The 15,665-nt window shown below is 35.7% G+C and overlaps 1 protein-coding gene across 2 annotated transcripts in view; it reads right to left on the minus strand.

Annotated features, from left to right (window-relative positions):
• dnah5 (dynein, axonemal, heavy chain 5) overlaps nt 1-15,236 on the minus strand; it is a 245,639-nt gene extending 230,403 nt beyond the window's left edge. For both annotated transcript variants that reach the window (XM_052619029.1, XM_052619028.1), the window contains exons 1-5: nt 14,997-15,236; nt 2,789-2,923; nt 2,558-2,642; nt 2,219-2,358; nt 1,178-1,396 (exon numbers count right to left, since the gene is read on the minus strand). In XM_052619029.1, the coding sequence (XP_052474989.1) occupies nt 1,178-1,396; nt 2,219-2,358; nt 2,558-2,642; nt 2,789-2,923; nt 14,997-15,089 (672 nt within the window). In that variant the 5' untranslated portion in view covers nt 15,090-15,236. The remainder of the gene's footprint in view (nt 1-1,177; nt 1,397-2,218; nt 2,359-2,557; nt 2,643-2,788; nt 2,924-14,996) is intronic.
• Between the last annotated feature and the right edge of the window lie 429 nt (nt 15,237-15,665).

Here is a 15,665-nt window from a genome sequence, read left to right on the forward strand (position 1 = left end):
GACATTAAACTGAGGTCTTGACTCTCTGTGTTTATTAAAATCCCAGGATGTCTTTCAAAAAGAGTAGAGGTGTGCCATTGCCTCAGCATCCTGGCCAAATTCGCCCTCTGACCATCATGGCCTCCTAACAATCCCCAAATCTACTGATTGGCTTCATCACTATGTCTCCTCTCAACCAGTAAGCTTGTGTGTGGTGGGCATTCTGGCACACTATGGCTGCTGTTGCATCATCCAGGGCAGGGGTCTCAAACTCAATTCCTGGAGGGCCGGAGCCCAGAAGAGTTTTGTTCCAACACTGCTCCAACATGCATACCATGTATTTTTCAAATTCAATTGTTCAGAAATGACTTGATTACTTGGATCAGGTGTGTTGAATTAGAGTTCAAACTCTGCAGGGCTCTGGCCCTCCAGGAATTTAGTTTGACACCCCTGATCCAGGTGGATGCTGCACAACATATATATATATATATATATATATGTTACCTAATATAATGTCTATTAGGTAATTAAATCCAATTTATATATATATATATATATATATATATATATATATATATATATATATATATATATATATATATATATGTATATATATGTATATATGTATATATATATATATATATATATATATATATGTATATATATGTATATATATATATATATATATATGTATGTATATATATATATATATATATGTATATGTATATATATGTATATGTATATATATATATATATATATATACATATATACATATATATATATATACATATATATATATACATATATACATATATATATATATATATATATATATATATATATGTTACCTAATATAATGTCTATTAGGTATATATGTATATATATATATGTATATGTATATATATGTATATGTATATATATATATATATATACATATATATATATACATATATATATATACATATATATATATATATATATATATATATATATATATATATATATATATGATCTCATAAATCTAGAAACCAGGATCTTGACGGCTGAAAACTTTCCAATATTTCATCTACCTGACCAAATCCACCATCCATTTAATTTTTGAGAGGTTATGGATCAATACAGTACTAGAATGGAGTCTGTGTATTCCTGGATGTATTTATGTAATTGTAAAAGTGTGCCTATTTGTATTTGTGAGACCTTTTCCTGCAGGCTCTCCTGTGCCCCAGCTAAAACTGAGACAAAGCTGTCCAGAGAGTTTATAAAGTCTTGCTTGACAGCCTGAGCCTGCGAGCTTGCTAGCTCTCCCCAGCCGTGGTTCATCTTCCACAGAGTAGGGATGAAGATCTCTGACAGCAGCTGCTCCACACTCTTCAGCAGACCAACACCCATGGTGTCCAACATGTTAAAGTTCACATCCTATGAGAGAAAACAGAGGGGAGAGGATGAACGTATACACAAGAGACTTTTGTTGTTGTTTTGATGTCATATAAGGCTCTAAAATATCACACACAAAAAATGGTCAGTTAAAGTGCTTAAAATAAAATGATAAACCAACTAACAAACAAACAAATATTGTATAATTCATTGTCTAATAAGATTTGCATTTTTAGTTTTTTTACCTGTTAAGACATGGTTTTGTAAATTACTAGCAAAATGCATTAAAGCAATGTGTAACAGGATAAATTAACCCTATAAAGTTTTTCTAAGGCCTATAGGCCAAAACTTTGTTAAAAGACCTGTTGAACACAATCTTCTACATTTATACTGCCTATCTTCATATTTTGAAGCAAGCAAAATGACTTTTGGTATAGTTTAGTATAGTATATGTTTTGCCCCCATGATGAAAACTACGTAGATTTAATCATAAGCATAGTATTAAGAAATAGAGTGACAACTGATATTTGCATGCATCTACATTACACGCTATCAACATTTCATCTTACTTTTTGGGCACAAAATATCAGCAACAATTGCATTATTCAAATTCAATTACATTGTTTTTGCTTGATCAGTTGAATAATATTTGGTTTAAAACTCACTGTTTAATGAAACCTTACATATGAAATAACAGTCACATGAAATTAAAAATAAACTATGAAAACTATGTGTGTGTATATACATATTATTTGTTTATCTGGCTGACATTTCAAATGTATAATTTTATATGGTTAAGATGTAACACAGTAGTCACTCTAATATTTCTCAAAAAAGCAAACAAAAACATGAGTTTCCATTTACCCTGTGGATATTCTCTGACGTGATAGGCTTGGAGGTGTTTGCCCGGGTGAAAAATACACAAATGCCAGTGAGGGCCACATCCGTGCCTTCTGTCACAAAGACCTTGGCTTTCTTACTGCGATACACTGAAGATGATACAGCTACCAAACAAAGACAGACTGATCTTATCGCATGTCTTGTTTGGATGCAGTGTAACATTTGTGAGAATTTAATGAGAATCATCATTGAGAATATTTAGAATTACAAAGAAAAAAAAAATTATAATTACAAACAAACAAAAATAGTCAAACATTCAGAGAATTACAGTATTTCTTGGATTTTTTACTAAATTTTACTAACCCATGTCTACATGCTCTGTATCCTGGTAGTACAAAATGAGGTGAGGAAGTCCATTTGCATCAAAGAACTGCTCTATCCGCTCAATCTGAAAGATCAGACATAATACTGTTAAATAACATTGTATAAAATATCCTAGGGAGTCCTAGTAATCAATGACTTCCTGACTAGAAAATGTGGACAACATGCTCTTCAAAACCAAATTAAGAAGTGTGTCTGTGGAATATTGTTAACCTGTGTGCCTTCCAGTATTGCATCTTCCACTTCAGCTTTCTCCAAACCCACACAGGAGGACACAATGCTGAGAACATAGTCATGTCTGCTATCCAGCTGTGCTCTCTTGGCCTCACGCTCTTCCTTCAGCTTTTGCTGTGTAATAAGAAAATGTGCCCACTTTAGCGTCAAGATTGTATTATTGTAGTTTGACACGCTTTTATACATGGTCTATTAATAAAAGTATAGTTGTATCAGGGCACATATTGCAGGATTATTAACTTCTTGAAATCTTCAAAAAATGAAACATCTTCAAAATTCAAACATTAATCACTTTTACATATTAAAAAGAAAAAAAAGAAAAAACACCACCACAGAAAAAGGCAAGCAAATGAAGCATCATCAGAACATGGAGTCATACATACTTTAAAGCAGTGATCTGGCTGTTTGAGATTATCGACGACTGCCCTTCAGGCCTATTCCAGACTTCTTTTCATGCATTTTATCCATGAGATCTTACATCTAAACACTGCCAGACTATCAAGTAGCTTTATCTTCATTCAAGCAAACAATGAGTATCAGTCCTAACTCACAACATCCCCCCCCCTCCCAAAAATATAGATTCAAGTGTAGAATGTAAAAAAAAAAAAAAAAAAAAAAAATGAGGGAAAGTTTTGATTAGATTGTCTATCGTCTAGACTGGAGTAGTCAAATAATCTATCCAACTCACGGCAGTAAAAGCTTTAGGGTTCTTGTAGAGAATAAAAGAAAGCTGACTGAACAAAGCCTTAAATGGGCAGAGGAGACTGGGTCCCTCGTCAAAGCAGTGAGAGACAGTAAAAGTAGCTTTGCCGGGGTGCTAGGTAACATTGTAAAGAAAAAAAGGGTGGGGTGGGGCAATAAACTAAAAACCATTTTGTGGGCCAGATGCTCAAAGAATATGTTGACATTTTGGCTTTTCTGAGGATCTGAAACAATCTTCACTCCAAGGGCATTCTTTCTGTTCTGTATAATATAGATTTTAATTGTATCATTTCTCATTTACAAAATAAATACATGAATAAATAAATAACTCAACAATGTAAGCATTGTCATCACACCACAGCAGAATGGTTAAATTTCTTCAAGAAACTCACAACTTTCTTTTGAAACAATCAGTTTTTATTCAGCTATAAAGACAGCCACTCGCTTCATTCCTGAATGAAGCAGCCTTTTGAACAAATTAATTAATGAACTGAATTAATGATTGAATGACACATTCATTAAAACACTGACATTGATTGACATAATTGATTCACTTAACCACTCATAATTTATTAATTTTTTATTTTACCATTTTTAAATCATTTTTTTTTCCAGAATAGATCATTTATTTTAAATTGCTTTATTTTAGACTTTGCTTATATATAAACAAGATATAGATATAGATATTTTGTCAATAAAATAAAATTATTTCAAATAAAATAATGGTATTTTTAAGAATTAAAGTAAACTAATTTTGTAGTTAGACAATGAACACGAGTCAAATAGACAAACCAAAATGCTTTACAATTCTTGAAATAATAATTTTGCAACATTGACTCTCAGCTTTATTCAGGAGTTTAATGTGGTTTCTCATTAAAATTCATAAAAGTAATTAGTGTAAATTACATCGCTGTCATATAATAGCATAGTTTTAATAATAGCAGGGCATACTGTAACACAGAGTTACAACGTTCCCCATCTGCACAATTGGAATTTAAAATTGGTTAGTGTCTTCTGCTATTCAGTGAAGCATTAAAGAACTGTCTAAACTGCCTAATAACAGATTGGAGACTAATAGAAGATTTTTGTCTTTTAAATTAACACAACAAACGTAGATGTAAAAATTTATTTCAGCCAGAAATGTACTTTTGCTATGGTTACATTAGGTATATCTTAAATAAAAATAAAAATAAAAAATGATTTTTGCCACAATTTTATTCTCTATATATTTGTAACAAGCCTCCTTGTTAGTGCGTCCGCCTCCCATGCCGGAAGACCGGGGTTCGAGCCCCGCTCGGAGCGAGTGCGAGGAGCGTCGGAGAGGACCCGGGTGAGAGGGGTTACATTGGTGTCGTGACCCGGATGGGAGTGAGGTTTAAGGGGGTGAGTGTAACGGAGGCCAGCGAGTAGTGCTGTGCAGGTAAACCTCACTCCCCGATCTCAAGAGATGCACTAGCGACAGACGCTAGTGGCTGTAGCCATTTAGCCTCCTTGTTAGTGCGTCCGCCTCCCATGCCGGAAGACCCGGGTTCGAGCGTCGGAGAGGACCCGGGTGAGAGGGGTTACATATTGTTGATATGGTATCTATTTATTAACCACAAATTAATGGCTTATTCTGCATTTTAAATACATTAATTTGGTCACACTTTATTTTAGGATCCAATTCTCACTATTAACGAATCATTAACTATGACTTTTGCCTCAATTAACTCCTTATTTGCTGCTTATTAATAGTTTATAAGGTAGTTGTTAAGTTTAGGGTATTGGGTAGGATTATGGATGTCATGCATTATATGTACTTTATAAGCACTAATAAACAGCCAATATGTTAATAATAGACATGGTAATAAGCAACTAGTTATTAGTGTGAATAACTACCTTACTACCTATTAATAAGCAGCAAATTAGGAGTTTAATGAGGCAAAACCATCTTGAAATGAGCATATTGTTGCAGCCCTAGTCAAAATGCCTCTGGAAGTCAATTTAAGGATGCAAATATTACCTCCTAATAGAAAAGTACATTTCACTTGACAATCCACCACGCAGGATATGAAGAATATGAAAAGCTTCAGGGGTGAGCTGTCAAACAGGTACTGTACAAGCACAAATAAAGGTGACTTTGACACATCAACACCAGTGTTGTGCCTGAACGTGTTCATTGAACAATAGTTCATGAACTCATTCATATTTTGGGCGAACGTGAACTGAACGTGCTGTATTAATGCCTGATGAACGTTACTGTCAACTCGTTCATTCTGGTGTATGTGAACAGCACGCTCTCTCAGGTTAACTTCGTTCAATAGGGTGCCAGATTTCTATAGAGTCTTCCAGGCGAATACCCCGGCTAAAACACACCGTAAACGTGTCTTAATATATAGCGGGAGAAACATCCAATCTGGCAACACCAGCCACCAGTGTCGCACCGCCGTCCACCGCATGCGTGACGCGTCATCAAACAAAAAAAAAAGCATGGAGGCGACAGCAGCATGTAGCAAGAAGGCGTATGATCATTTAAAAAAAAATTATGATGTTTATGACAAGGTCGGTGAGAATGGGAGACAAAGCATTAAAGCCACAATGGGGAAATGCTGTCCCCTCAATGCTAATGTAAACCCTGGTTGGATAAGGATTCAAAATTGGATATGAAGATGAAATCTGAGGCATAGCTTCATTGTTAAAACTGATCAAATAATTGCTGTCTGTGATTCTATATGGGCTGTTGCTCGCAGCAACTGGACCAAGATCCCAACCAAACCAAACACTTTCCACCACAATGGTGACTTCAAATTAGGGCTGCACGATATTGGGAAAAATTTACATTGCGATATTTTATTTTTCTGCGATAAATATTGCGATATGAAATAAAAAAATATTCTTACAAACAAAAATGGGGTGAGCAAACTTACATTCTCATTTTAAATGATTTAAGCATTGAAACCATCGTTTCAATAGAGCTCGGGCGTAGACGTCATGGAATGGTGCATTGTGGGTAACGACGGCCATTTTAGAGGCATCGCAAAGCAGGTTTGTAATAAGATAATAGCCAGTCTCCAGAAAAAGTTATAGAACGTGACAAAAAAAGTTGCCTATACCTATACGGACAAACTTAATAATGAAGCCAAACAACGCTAAAGAGGTTGTAGGCGGAATCGATCCCTATGAACACATGAAAGTTTACCAAGCCTCAGTTTCCCTGATAATTTATCCTACCGGGTCTGTGGAGTGAGCGCTTACACCTCCGATCAATTTAAAAATGTCACTTTCACTTTTTAAAAAGTCACTGGAGGCTCACCTGCAGATCATAAATGGATCTGCAAATTAAACGTGGAGAAAACAATATTTCTCACTAAGGAAATGCTAACATTAACCAAGCATCAGTGGTGACACACACACACACACACACACACTTATCAGATTCTGGGAGCTATGAAGCTTGTCTATGCGGGTTTGTTACACTTCAGGAGTAATTACTCACCTATCATACTTGCAAAAATCCACTGTTTTCCTCCGGTAGTTCTGTAATCCGGTATAATATTGACGAACATTCACCTCAGACACAACCCACCATTCACCAAAACAAGACGCTTAACTTCCTATTTTGAAGTTCGTTCCAGTTTTTTTTTTTTTTTTTTTTTAAACAAGTTGTTCAAATTTGTTAAATACAGTCAGCACAAAAATATCAAAAAGCAAATTAAGTTCAGGATTGGGTCAAAAGAAAATGTTTAAACAAAAAATACAGACACTAAACTGACTCCCTTACTGGCCAAAAACTAGAGAAAACGTAATGTGTTTGTGTCTGAGTTTGTGTGTGTCACCATAACTATGTATTATAATATTATCGAAGGTGATGGTTTCCCTCCGTACAGTGGCGACCCAAGCCATCTGACGCCTCTTGGTGATTTCAGACACCTTGTGTTTTTTTTCCAAGTAGGAAACTGTTGAAAACTAATATGATTCACGAGGCGTTTGCCCTGTCGATCATGAAACCGATTACAGCAGTTCACAATACAGCAATACTGAACCATTTTCCAAAAAATAATCAAAATGAATGACCAAATGACCAACGTTACCTAATGCCTACTATACAGTACATCTACTTCTGTACCGCGATTCCCACAATGCATTGCGACGTGACGCAACGATCCCGACCTCTATTGATTAATATGCGCGAGGGAGAGAGAGCAAGACAGCGCTTGTGTTGTTTGAAGACATTGAACGTGCGGCCGGGGCTTGCTTTGCGCGCGCGCTCTCTCTCTCAGGCCGGTGACAGGTGCAATATAAATAGGCGTCGGGTCTATTTCTAGCATGCATATGGAAAGCCGCGCTTGAGCCGCACTTGAGACGCGCGTCTCATGCAGGCAGTCTGCAAGCTCTAACCTGTTAACATGGGAGCCGAATTAAAAACGGACACGCCACGCATCTAGTGTGTCGCCGGCCGCGCGCTCGCGCTCTCTCTCTCTCGCACGCGCGCGCTCTTTGGCCCATACAGTTAATGAATAACGGATCAATTACGACAGCCTACATCGCACATCCTGCGATGTGACTATCGTGGATTTGTACATCGCGATATCGATGCTTAAACAACACATCGTGCAAGCCCTACTTCAAATGAATCAAAAATCAACATTTAAACCTCTGTTAATTCTCAATAAGAGCTTCTCTAGATGTCTGACAGAAATAAAGTCACATAACATTGTAAGGAGGATCTGGGAACGTCTATATCGGACGTACAGAAGACATAAAAAACATTTAAATAAAGGCATCATAAAAACATTCTGTCTCCTCAGTGGATGTCTTTTCAACATCTGCAAAGACATAAAAAGATGTCCACTGGACATAACTTTGCCCAGTGGGTTAGGTTAGTGTTAAAATACACAGTATAGTAATTTTCACGTAATAGTTCCTTTAAAAACAAACAAAAATGTTAAATACATGTGCCTTCATGCCACAAGACTGCTAATGTATTAAGGTATTATTAACACTGGATTTATTTCACATGCATTATGTACCATGTGTTGAGTTCAGTGTAAAATGCATGGAGTAAAGAAGTTAATATACAAGACCTGGTATGTCCTTGTGCTTTGGACACAAACTTTCAATAATAATAAAAAAAGTTATTTGACCCGTGTTATGGTATTTTATTTATTTAGACTATTTGAATAATATATAAAAAAAATTGTATGCTTATAGATAATAGGCTTTGTGTTCAGTAAACAAAAAATATTTAGTTCTGATATTTTTTAGGTTAAGGTTTGGTAAGTTTCCTATTGGCTTCACAAAGTTGTTAAAACATTGTGTGAGATACTGCAGGTGAGATAGGAGCCCAGGAGACAGATAAATAACTACTAGAAGAGAGACACCAGCATTCAGCCCATTTAATCTCCCTAACATGTTGCTTTCCTCATGCTGTTCTCATCTACCACAACACTTCAGCTGTAGAGGTGGCAGGTAAAAGCTCAGCTTAACACTGAATTTTTCATGAATTTTATCCCGGCAGTGGTGAGCATGCTTTGAAAACCAATTCCAAGACCCTGACACTATACCTTTTAGATGCACAATCAGCATTTCAGGATTTGAAGCCATAGATGTGAAATCCATAGATTAAACACTGACAACTGTTCCTTATGCAATATGCCAGCATAATACAGCCATAATTACATGCAAATTAATTGACAGATTCAGCATGCATCCATCATGCCTACTTCAGCGTTCTAATATGTGAAAACACATCAGTTTTTGTCATACCAGTTTTTGAAGTCTTTGCATTTCATACAGCTGGAGGTCTTGCAGTTAGCAAAAAATAATAATTAATTAATTAAAACACAGTGTGCACAGCAGTAGACTGGCAATGAGATAAAACATTTTTTCAAATAGATGTCAATAGAGGAGAGGCTTCAGTAAGCTGATACTGCTTTTGTGAGGAATGAGGAAAATTCTCAAATCATAGATATAATAACCCCTTCACTCCTTTGACCTCTGCTACAAGAGGTCTGTTTCTCTAAAATGTTCTGTTGCTTTGTCCAAATCTGTGAGATAAATGACTGCCAAAAAAGCGTGTCTGACACAGGTAACAGACTCTGAAATCAAGTGAAGCCATCTGAATGACAGTAGGTGAAAAGGGGGATGATTTATAGCCCAGTGTAGAGTCAAATGCCACAGCAAACAGAGGCTAACAAGCCTGGGCAAGCAGAAGCCTACATAGCAATTGACCAGTATAGCTAGTGGGAGTGATCATTTAGCATTGGAATGACAGATCAGTGTTTTCTTAACCATGACTGCCAAAACAACTGGAAATAAATTATGTGGCCTGAACGCCAGCCGTCACATAGCAACGCAACAAGCAAGACAAATAAAAGGATAACCTTAGCGGGGGAAGATTTTCCAGATGAGTAGAGAGCATCAATCTGCAAATTAATATGACAGTTCATGCCAAAACAGAGTCGTGCGTTACATTAAAGGTAAACACTAGAAGGATTCAATTCATGCATACACTTCATTTTTCCATTGAATTGTATTGCTGCTTTTAAAACAGTCCACCAAAAAGAATACATATTTCACTCAATACTATTAATGAATGAATAAATAAATAAAACAAACCTTACAACCCTACTAAATGGGCAGTTTTCTCTTTTGAGAAGCTTTTTGCATTCAATGTAATTTGCTTCTTTTTGGGTTTGTTGTCATCAATTATGCGTTAATAAATTGGAAAAAGAAAACTGTTAAATGTTAATACGTACATTCTAAGTAACACTAATTATGGATGCTACTCTGTCAACAGACACTATTAACCTGAGAAGCAAAGGTTCATCTTACCTTGTTTTGAAAGTCGGGTGTGCTGGGCAGCATTTTTACCAAGTAAAAATGCCAAGTGCTCAAATAATTTCCAGTTGAATCATATACTGAAATGAGATCATGCTGTGTGCTAAACACCTGAACTTTATCTCTATAATTGTTTATCCCTTCATTGGCTCTCTATCCAGTTTTTTGATGTTGTCTAACCACCTGTGCTCTGGCTGGTTAGCAGAAGAGGTCTTGGACCTTCTCATATATCAACTATGAGGCAAAATGGACCATTGTTGTTAAGTCTACAGTTACAGGCAGAATGTCAGCCCTCTGAATGATGAGAGGTAATATTTTTACACTTCCTTACAACACAGAATACACAGAATACCTTAGCATATGTTAATGCAATGGGTATTGTGGGTGATTGCTTAATGCATTGCTATTGCTTTTGGTTGTTAGGTGGTTGTTTACAGGCCCAGGTAAATAGTCAACTATCAAGTTTCTATGGTCACTGTATGTTCACGCAGGCAGAAAACAAAAAGGTTTTTTTTTTTTTTTTTTTTTTTGCCAGATCTGACTGAAATTTATGCTGAATGAATTCTATCAGATTTGATGTGTTATTTTCATCATTCATTATGTTCAGGTTATTAATACAGGTATTGCAACAAAAAGAACAACACCGTTTATGCTTAAAAACAGGTATTGAATTTGTTTATTGTTGAACAAGTATAGGGTGTAAAAAAAAACAAAAAAACAGAGTGTGTCAAATGTGTCTCTAAGCAAACGATATGAAGTTAGTCAACTGTACTCCAGAGGAAAAGTTTAACTGTAGTAACAGAAGTGACAACATTAAACATTGAATATGCCACCCTTTGAAATGTGTTTAGAATTAGATACCCTTCTTGAAAAAAAGTAAACTTTATATACTTTTTTTTATGAATACTTATTATGGAAATAGAATACTTAAGTGCAAACTTAATGTAATGTCTATTGAAACTCGTATGTTATGTATTTAAATAAATTTGTACCGAGTGACACAAGTCACAATGATTTAGTAGATTTAAAATAAATGAACTTTTAATGTAATATCACACTACATTTAAAATCTAACATGGGCTTTAGTATTTTAGTCAACACAAACAAGCTTGCTTCTACTTAAGCATAATAAAATATATGAAAACATAATGATTTAAAATGTTCTTTAAAGTAAATTGTTTAATTTGACACTATTACAAAGTGTACTATAGCAAAGTCTTAGCCTTAGCACACGTCTCAGCAGACTCGGCACCAGACCAAGCAAACTAGGCATTTGCATTTTCTAGAGGGGTCCTGGTATGCTCAGTGACCTAGGTGTCCAGACTGGACCCCCCTGTAGTGCCGACACTTTGTCTCGGGACAATGTCTGTTTCTATAGCTGCAGCTGCAGTGATGTGATTTACTATTTAGTGATTGTCTCTTTTATTTAGAATGTGGGGCTTTTTTTGTGCCATATTGCATGTTGCACTTTCTCCCCTTAATAAGAAACATGCACCATCTTTGTGTATCTAAAGTCTTTGGCTATAGTGAAAATGTACTATTGTTTAGTACAGTTAAGTGGTTTTTTTTATATTAATATTATGTTATGTGCAGTTATAGTTATTTTAATGTAGCATTCACAAATCCAGAGATATTCTGGTAGCTAGACATGGCTTGGTTCTCTAGTCTACATTCTCTGAACGCACAGAAAAGTACAAATCTCTTGAAAAAGCTACATTTTCTGAAGCATCATTCATATCATAATATAAATGGTGTGGGGTGACAAATGTGGCTAAATGCAATACTTTATAATTTGTACAAATCCCTAAGCACATTTATGTGTAATAATAATAATGATGCATGACGTACCAGATATAACTATTGTAATAAACTTCAGATCTATGTTCTGCTTTACAGTCATTAAAGGTTGATTATATGTTAAATGCACAGTAACACAACACATCAGTAGGGACAGGAAGAAAGTCCTTGTATCTCTCTCAACAAGCATTCAAAAGATTTCTCTAGGTCTCTCTAGGCTCTAGGTCTCATTAACGGCCATTCTTAGATCTTCTCTGCAACCTTTGTGCAAAATCCAATAACATCAGCACAAACAAGAACACAGGTACAGAACATTTACATCAAATCAATCTTTTTTAAGATACCTCTAAGTCCACAACTATAAGACATCAAAGGTGATTTGTCATTTAATAAGGAGAACTCACTCTCTGCATACAAAGCTTCCATACCAGCAATCCCATTCTGCATTTGAGCCGATGCTTTGGCATTCATTTATTGGGATATTTATGGGTTTGCAAATCTAAATCCTGAATTTTTAAAAATTGCTGACTGAGCCTTCACCATTGGATGCCAAAATAAATTATTTTTAGGCCACCATGGGATTATATATAATTGTCTCTCCTCCTAGACAGTAATGAGATCTCAGCAATGTCGCAGTTAGATAATTCAATATGAGTGCTACAAATTATGGTCAAACTGACACATATGGACACCCCCTTCGAATTAACAGGTTTGGCTCTTCCAACCTGCTCTCAAAGCCTAAGCCTGGATGTCCACCCTTAAACCTAGTCATCAGTGGTGTTAAGGAGATAATATGAAAATGCACAAATGAGATATGAATTCCCAATTCATCTGCCAATACATAAAACAATTATGAACAGCCATGAGAGTGTGATAACTCTTCTAGTAATCATCATATAGTGACATTCCTGATAATTTAGCTTCTAGATTTGCTGCAGTAGAAAGTATCTACATATTATTCATAAACTGTGAATATTAATTCTTCCAAAGCCAGATTATATGAGTTTTACACATAAATTTTACAGCTCTGCAATGTGTAAATTGTTTCATTTGTTTATTTTCCCCCTGCAATTTCAGGTGAAATTTCTAAAATAACCCTGATACTTGAATGAGAATTCCATCTCCTCAACAATAAAACACACACACACACACACACACACACACACACACACACACACACACACACACACACACACACACAAAGCCTGCATTGCATATCATGATGTACAATTCTACAGCTTAATTTCTGCTGAATGAAAATCTGTAGGCCTATACTGTACAAAGTAGTCTATTTTGTGAATATCATATTACATGTACAGTACACACAGTACTTGCACATTTGCAAATTCACTTCCTGTATTAGTGTCTTAAGCAGTGGCTACCCACATTTTCCACCAGCCCAGTAACAAAAGCAAGTAAAGATTATTTTCCGGTTGATTCTACATTTTGCTACAGAGTTTTGCCGCCATCTAGTGTTTTGTACAACATTTGGAAAAAAAAATGTTGAATCTGAAAGATACTTCCAAATGTTGTAACAAGGCTTTGTAAGTCCCATAAATAGACTATAGTACAGCTTAGGGTGCATTCACACTCATCATTTTTAGTTCGAGTTCATTTTTAAAACGAACCCTTGTGCAGTTCATTTGAGCATGTGTGAACGTTGCCACCTGAACCATGGGGCACACCAAACAAGTGGATCGAGGCCAAACAAACTCTGGTGTGGTTCAAATTATATAGGTAACACATAACAAATACTTCTAAACAAACCAAAAACAGGAAGTAATGACAAGATGTGATGCTATGCAACATGATTTGATGACGCAGTTTAACCAAAACAAAATGAGCAGACAAATGTGAAGCAAAGATGAGGTTAGGTGCCTTTTAGGAGATCCTTGTCAGTTCGCAGGTGGTGAAAATACAATTATATGTACACGAGCAAGCTTAGTCCAGCAGTAGGCATAAGGTGTGTTCGATTTAAAGTGGCACTGAGCAAGATCGATCGTTTAATGGGAGATTTGACATCATCGTTTTAAGTCTAACGCATCTTTTGTTTGGGTTGGTCTGTGAATTCTGTCACAATATATACATCATTCAAGGCGACCAATCAAGCGAACCAAAGCCGACCAAAAATGCCAGTGTGAACGCTAAGTGGACCAGGTCCAAATGTATCATTTTTCTTTTTGGTCCAGTCCAAATGAACCAAACTAACCGAACTACAAATGTGAACGCACCCTTAAAAGCTCTAACGTGTGTCAGGGGAGTTTTCCTCACTTGAAAGGAGGTAGTGTTTCCATCGCAATATGACTGGATATGACTGGTTACATTGTGCTGTAATTGGTTCATGTGATAAATCCCACCTCTTGTTTGATATATATGGAGCTTTGAAGACTGATGATCAGAAAAATGTAAAAAGTTAAAAGTTAACTGCTAAAAAGAATAGCTGAACATAAGTTAAAAAATAAAATATATTGTTTAAATTGTTACACTGTCAATGTAAAAATAATATATATATACAATTGTTTTCCCCCCTTCTTATTTTTTCTGATAGTGTAAGTTTATTTAACATGAATTAACATTTGGTTAAAAATAAACAAATCAATCAATCAATCAATCAATTATACAAACTTGTTTCAAATACTTTTACAAACATTTCAAAATAATTGTCTGGTCTGTTCAAACTTTGAAGAAAGAAAGAAAGAAAGAAAGAAAGAAAGAAAGAAAGAAAGAAAGAAAGAAAGAATTGTTTAGAAAAGAAAATAATAAAAGTTATTATAATTATTATTATTGAGATGATTACACAAACTCACACATGAAATAATAACCCGCGTGTAACTTATGTGAGGTGATAAATGTCTGAAATCAAGCAGACCTGCGTCTCCTTAATGTTGTCCACTGGGGCAGAGGACCGATGAGACCCTCTGGATCTGATGTTTGACTTCACTGACCGGTAACTCAAAGCCATCTTTCGACTGACCTCTTAAGAAGTTTATAGTTTTGTAAATCTAATTTTAAAGCTAAACGATGATTTTCCACGCTGTATTCTCGCGGGGTCCAGAAGGATTTTAGTGCTGCCTGTGCTGTGAACGCGCCTCCCAGACAACACTTTACTTTCTCGACTATAAATTGTTGTTGGCAGTTGCCATGGAGATGTCGACGTCAGGGGTAACGTAACGTTTTAGGGGTTAAATGAAATACACTGGTCCAGTAAGACCAGAGAACGAATTTCTCAATTCCATTTCATTGATCACCCAAAATGAACAAATTTAAACGACTGCATGAACTGTTGTTAACAATGTTATGTTCTGGAATGTGGTGGGGCGAGTTATATTACTCAAACGCAGGTAATCAGATTTAGAGTTTAAATAAACCCTGTTTTAGAAATGTACCATTATTAACTACTGATAGTTGTATGGTTGCTGTGATTGTGAAGGGTCTGTCCGTGTTCTACCCATAGACTATATGTTCTACCCCAGTTTTTAACCCGTATAGAGAGCGCTATTGTAATTACACTGTACGACTGTAATTCCTGAAGTCTTGC

Source organism: Carassius gibelio, chromosome A16 (genome assembly GCF_023724105.1).
Source record: "Carassius gibelio isolate Cgi1373 ecotype wild population from Czech Republic chromosome A16, carGib1.2-hapl.c, whole genome shotgun sequence".
Classification (NCBI taxonomy): Eukaryota; Metazoa; Chordata; class Actinopteri; order Cypriniformes; family Cyprinidae; genus Carassius; species Carassius gibelio.